The sequence below is a fragment of the Chrysemys picta genome, chromosome 7 (assembly GCF_011386835.1).
Source record: "Chrysemys picta bellii isolate R12L10 chromosome 7, ASM1138683v2, whole genome shotgun sequence".
In the NCBI taxonomy this organism is placed as follows: domain Eukaryota; kingdom Metazoa; phylum Chordata; order Testudines; family Emydidae; genus Chrysemys; species Chrysemys picta.
The window spans coordinates 71,884,703-71,890,702 of NC_088797.1; the positions used below are offsets into that span (position 1 = coordinate 71,884,703).

The window sequence follows — 6,000 nt, forward strand, 5'->3', positions numbered from 1 at the left end:
GTTCCTAATTAATAGTCAATTTGCAGCAAGAAATATGTACTGATTCATGAAACTGAAGACAATCTGAGTTACATGTCTCTAGTTCTTGTACTTCTGGATTCCTTTTAAAAATACTAGTTCTGTCAACTAAAGACCTATACAAATAAATGTTGGCTGCATAGTTATAGTAAATATAAGTGGAAAAAGTAACATGCTTTTTCTCCCCCCTCTCTCTACACAGAAGAAAAGCCAATGGGACAATTTAATTTTCACCAAGGGTTGTATCCCTGCTCTTGAAGCTTGGCTACCCCGAAACATCTACATCGTTGCAGGAGCCTTCATAGCTATCTCATTGCTGCAGGTCAGTGGTTTCATTCTTTTACTGCTACAGTAAAAGCTTCAGCCTCTCATCTGCCTAATATATGGTAGTTGGAGGAAAATAATATTTTAGAAAATTTGAAATCCTTGGGTTTTGTGAGAACAGTATGGGAAAAATTTAACACTGTTTTGCAGGATAAAAGTGTATGTGGTTTTATTTTAATTTTTTAGCTTTGTGAAATGTTAACTCTCTTTAAGGGAAAAAAATGCATGGCTTTTAGGTTTTTTAGTCACTAGTAAGGACAAGGCTGCAAATTGGGGAGATGTTGTAATCTCTCATTTCCATAGACCTATGTTCAAGCTTGCCTTTGTCACAAGTTAAAGTAGGTTTGCTGGTCTCATTGCATTTTCACACCCCTTTTCATCAATATCCTAAAACCACCACATAATCTGGTACCAATGAACCTATTTGGTAGTCTGTGCTCAGGAGAAGCCCAGGACTAGAACAGTAGCAATGTCTGATCTTTAACTGGCTCATCTTTGAGATCATAGAATAGGGTTACCATATGTCAGGATTTTCCTGGACATGTCCGGCTTTTTGGTCCTCAAATCCCCGTCCGGGGGGAATTGCCAAAAAGCCGAACATGTCCGGGAGAATACTAGTCCCCTGCTTACCTTAGAGCGGCTCCAGCAGGCTGCGAGCTGCAGGCGGATTCCCCCGCGGCGGCGCCTGCTGCTGCTCCCCCCAGACACCTCAGCTTTGTGTAGCTGAAGAGCCGAGCTGCCTGAGCGCTACCGGCTTCCCTGTTTGCCGGGCAGCCTCCAGACCCTCCTGGGCTCCGGCTGCGCTGGGGAAGCACCCGGCTGGGGGCGCAGGGTCTGGAGGTCTGGGGGCTGCCCAGCAAACAGTGAAGCCGGTAGTGCTCGGGCAGCTCGGCTCTTCAGCTGCACAGAGCTGAGGTGTCTGGGGGGAGCAGCAGCAGCCGCTGCCACCGCCGTGGGAGAATCCGCCTGCAGCTCCCTCCAGACACCTCAGCTCTGTGCAGCTGCCCGAGCACTACCAGCTTCACGGTTTGCCGGGTAGCCCCCAGACCTCCATACCCTGCGCCCCCGGCCGGGCGCTTCTCCTCCCAGGCTCCGGATGCGCTGGGGAAGCACCTGGCCGGGGGCACAGGGTCTGGAGGTCTGGGGGCTGCCCGGCAAACTGTGAAGCTGGTAGCGCTCGGGCAGCTGTTTCGCGTGGCTGGGAGGGAGGAGGGGGAATGCGGGGCGCTCAGGGGAGGGGACGGAGTTGGGAAGGGGCATGGCCAGGGCCCCGTGGAGTGTCCTCTTTTTTTATATATTTTAAATATGGTAACCCTATCATAGAAGTCTTCAGTGACTAGGTCTTTTCCTTAAATCAGTAAATTATTTTACATTGCATGATGTACCCACAATGAAATGTAATCTGAGAAAATTGAATTTTCAAAAATGGCCCAACTTTTTGTGAAAAACTTAAGTTTTAGCGCTTTTTTGGGGGGGGAACACATGCACAACCTTTTCCCAAAATTTTCAACCAAAACCAGTTTTCATTGAAACATTGCAAAAGTTTGAATGTTGGGGGTGGGTGGGTGTTCAATTTGAAAAAGGCCATTTCATGGCAATTTTTTTGAAAATCAGTTTTGGTGAAAGGCTCAAAATGATATGATGAAATTTTTCACACTAAAGTTTGTGGTAAATGTTTCATCCCTTTGGCACAGTTAAATGTGAATTAAACCTACAAAAAGCTTTCAAAGTGGAATATTGACTGAAAGAGAGAGAGAGGGTCAGGCTATATGATGATCAAAGGGATCGAATGCAAGGCATATGAGCAAAGACTGAAGGAACTGAGTATGTTTAGTTTGGAAAAGAGGAAATTGAGGAGGGATGTGATAGTGGTTTTCAAATACTTGAAAGGCTGCCCTAAAAAAAATGGAGAAAAGTGTTTTGTTTTTTTTCTCTCTCTCTTATCACAGACAGCAGGACAAAGGACAATGTGTTCAAACTACTGCATAGCAGTTTTAGATTAAATTATCAGGAAAAACTTTCTAACTTTTAAGAACAGTAGGACAATGAAACAGACTGCTTACGGAGGTTGTGGAAGCTCCTACACTGGAGGTTTTCAAAATGAGGTTGGACAGCCATCTGTCTTGGATGGATTAGACACAACAAATCCTGCATTTTGGCAGAGGGTTAGCCTGAGTAGATGACCCTTGAGGTCCCTTCTAACCCTCTGATTTTAAAAATCTTCAAGTTGAATCACTGAACTGGGCAGAAAAATGGAAATGCCTGAAATGTTTAAAAGTAACTGAAGTAATGGGAGAGTGTTAGACCTAAAGGAACCTAGCTGTGCCTGGCTCCCCACTTGGACACACAGAAGTCACACACAGAAGTCATGTGATTGTTCCCAGCCCTGTAGAAGTGTTACATGAAAGCATCTTTTTTTGTTTTATGGGCCAGATTATGCCACCCTTACCCCCCCCTCCTTATCCCTGGGTAGTGTGTAGGGTGAGAAGTCCCTGATCCTGGACATATCTTAAGCATAACTTCACTCACATGAGCAGTTTCATTAACTTTAATGGGAACACTCATTTGAGAAGAGTTATACATGTGCTAAAGTGTTTGCAGAATTGGAGCCTGACTAAGGGTAGCAGAATCTGGCCCTTTACTCAGAGCAGCCTCACAACTTGGTAATCTTCTGAATGTGTGTTTTCCCTCCCAGACAGTTTACAGGTTTTGTGTCTTTTTGTGTTTGTCTTTAGATTTTTGGGATTTTCCTGGCCAGGTCACTGATTTCGGATATTGAAGTTGTAAAGGCAGGTCATCTTTTCTGAAGACTAAAGTAGACACCAGCTGTGAAGACAAATACATTTTCACTGCTATTGATTTGACATCAAGGTGAAAAGAAATTGACACACACACAGGCCTTGGAATGCTCCAGGTTTTAAAAGCCTTATTTTTGTATCAGCCAGATGTTACTCTGCTTCTGCTTTTGCTGCAGGCTGGTGCAGAAAGAACACACTGCTTCCTCCCCCAGATCCCCTTCTCCCCAATGCAACATCTGTTTCTTTTTCCAAGGGGAAGACTAGATTTTAAACCTCTTTTGATGTGGAAGAGATTCCCCTAAATCTATGAAGGATGGACTAAAAGACTCCAGTAAGCAGAAATGGAAACTGCTATAAACCAGTCCCTTACCTTGAAGAACTTGCTGCTGTAAGGGCTGTTTTGTCTTGACTCCCAGCTACCATCATTGGAGGTTGCAAATGTTGCATTCATTATGTGGATCATAGCTGCATCTGTTATGGTGTTTGTCATGGTCTTGGAAGAGAGTGTCCTAAAGATCGACAATGACCACGTTGATGGACTAGTCAAAGGAGGTTACTTAATGTCTATTCTCAAAACATTGTAGTCTGTTCTCGAAACACCAAGCATTTCATTGTGTCCTGTTTGAATGGAAGGCCCAGGTAGTTATGTCATTGGATTATTGGGAGTCATGATAGTCTTGGTATTAGAGACCGTAAAAAAATGCCATTAAGTCTCCAGTTGTCAGATGGAACCTCAGCTGTGCAGAAGTAGGGAATGTCCCTATATGACCTGAGCTAATGTAGATATTTCAGAAGGGACTCAAATGCTTGAGTAACAGAAGCCACTTATTTTGAAAGTTCTTGCCAACATAAGTTTCTTAAGAGGGAGTAATTTAATTATACATTGATAGCATATTTGGAAATCTTTTCATGAGGGTAGGTGGATTCTCTGATGCTATTTCTCCTTTTTAGATGTTTGTAAATAGTTTTAATTTATAGAGGAGGAAATCTCACCATTTGCTTACACTGTTCTGTAGAGCAATTACTTCTAAAAAGAGTGATATCTGCTGGGCTGAAGGCATTTAAAAATGCTGCTTGGTACAAGAGATCACTGAATATGTGATTGTATCCGTCAAGAGCTCTCTAGTCTGCCATCTGTTCTCTTTCACACCTGTCCACTGCACTGTTGTTTATCATCTTCTTTGACTGTTGATTGCTATATTAGGACTAAAAAGAAATTAAAGGACAAGCTAAACTCTGTTAGGCCTTTGATTCAGGATTTTCCAGGCTAGTCAAAAGCTAATATAACGTACATAAGAGTCTAGTGGAGCACTGGAGTTACTAGCATTAATTTATTTAAAAAAATATTTTGAATGCATTGTTGTTTCCCATTCCATTTGTCCTTTGCTGCTCAGACTTTCCTGCAAAAATGCCAGATCGAGTCATGCTGAAGAAATGCTCAGAGTTGCGTCTCCAGAATAATGCTGTGAGCCCTGGCCCAAAGTGAGTGCAGCCCCCATTGAAATCAAATGGGTGTCGCTCTTGTTTACACCAGGGATGAAATTAAGGCCTTATGACGTTTCCTGCAAACTGGGGTGCTTAAGACCTGATCCAAAGTCCTCGGAGGCCAATGGAAAGACTCCCATTGACTTCAGTGTCCTTTGGATCAGGCCTATAGTGCTAGTCCAAACCATTCTTCTGCTCTTCTGTGAAATCAAAAGTCAGAATAGAATTAACTGTAAAAGCTGAAAGGTGTGATACGTAATAAGAAACTCTTTTAAATAGTTGTTGCAGTGTCAATTTTACTATGGGATATTTACTAACAAACTGTTCACTGCTTGTAATGGCACCCTATTTTTCAGGGATCGCAGTTACTTGCAGTGCCTAATGTAGTGTAAATTCTAGTAAAGTATATATTTTTGTAATGATATTTTACTACATTAATGCTTGTGTTTCCAAAGTGTTATGCTTTCTTAGAATACCAAACTTCTGAATATATCTTTTTATATACATGTGTTATCTAAGTATTAATGAGCAATTCACTGGAAGAAAGGTGATACCAATAGGGATCTGTACCAGCCTTTCTTCCATGAAAGCTAGAAGAAGGCTGCTTTGACATTCTGTGAAACATTTCATGGACAATGCTATATTTTGTATGTGGCTTTCAGCTGAGTTTTCATGTTTCTTTTTCTTGCCAATGACTGAGACAGAACGGGAAAAGGAAGCCTGTCTAAGAATGGCTGATTTCCTCAGAGACAGACAAAGAATACAGTGTCTATTGTATTCTTCTGCAAGACCTGAAGGTAAAATCTCCAGGCATATGCTGTGACTTTTTTTTTCTTTTCTTTGATCTGCAACAAGAAGAAAAACAGTAAGTAGGAGAAGCTGGAAAGAGTAGGGTTACCATATTTCAGCAAGCAAAAAAGAGGACGGGAGTAGCCCCGCCTTAGTCCCGCCCTGCCCTAGCCCCGCCTCCATCCTGCCCTAACCCTGCCCCTGCCCCTCCCACTTTCCCTCTCAGAACCACCAACCCTCCCCCCGCTCCTTGTCCCCTGACTGCCCCCTCCTGGGACCCTTGCTCCTAACTGCCCTCCAAGACCCCACCCCCTACCTAAGCCTCCCTGTTTCTTGTCCCCTAACTGCCCCCTCCTAAGACCCCCCCCCCCCCAACTGCCCTCCCAGGACCCTACCCCCTACCTGTACCCTGACTGCCCCAAACCTTATCCACACACCCCCAGAAAGCTCCCCCCCGAACTCCCAAACCCCCCTCCCCCCCAATCTCTTGACTGCCCCCTCCAGAACCTCCCTGGCCCCCTTGTTGTTGGCCTTCACCTAATGTCTCTGTGAACTTGCTCAGGAACGGCCTGAGCCGTTCGTCCCG

The 6,000-nt window shown here is 44.0% G+C and overlaps 1 protein-coding gene across 4 annotated transcripts in view; it reads left to right on the plus strand.

The window, feature by feature from the left end:
• The window catches only part of TSPAN14 (tetraspanin 14), an 83,452-nt gene extending 78,323 nt beyond the window's left edge, over nt 1-5,129 (plus strand). For all 4 annotated transcript variants that reach the window (XM_005293956.5, XM_005293957.5, XM_065551792.1 and 1 more), the window contains 2 exons: nt 221-340; nt 3,078-5,129. In XM_005293956.5, the coding sequence (XP_005294013.1) occupies nt 221-340; nt 3,078-3,149 (192 nt within the window). In that variant the 3' untranslated portion in view covers nt 3,150-5,129. The remainder of the gene's footprint in view (nt 1-220; nt 341-3,077) is intronic.
• Nucleotides 5,130-6,000: the final 871 nt, after the last annotated feature.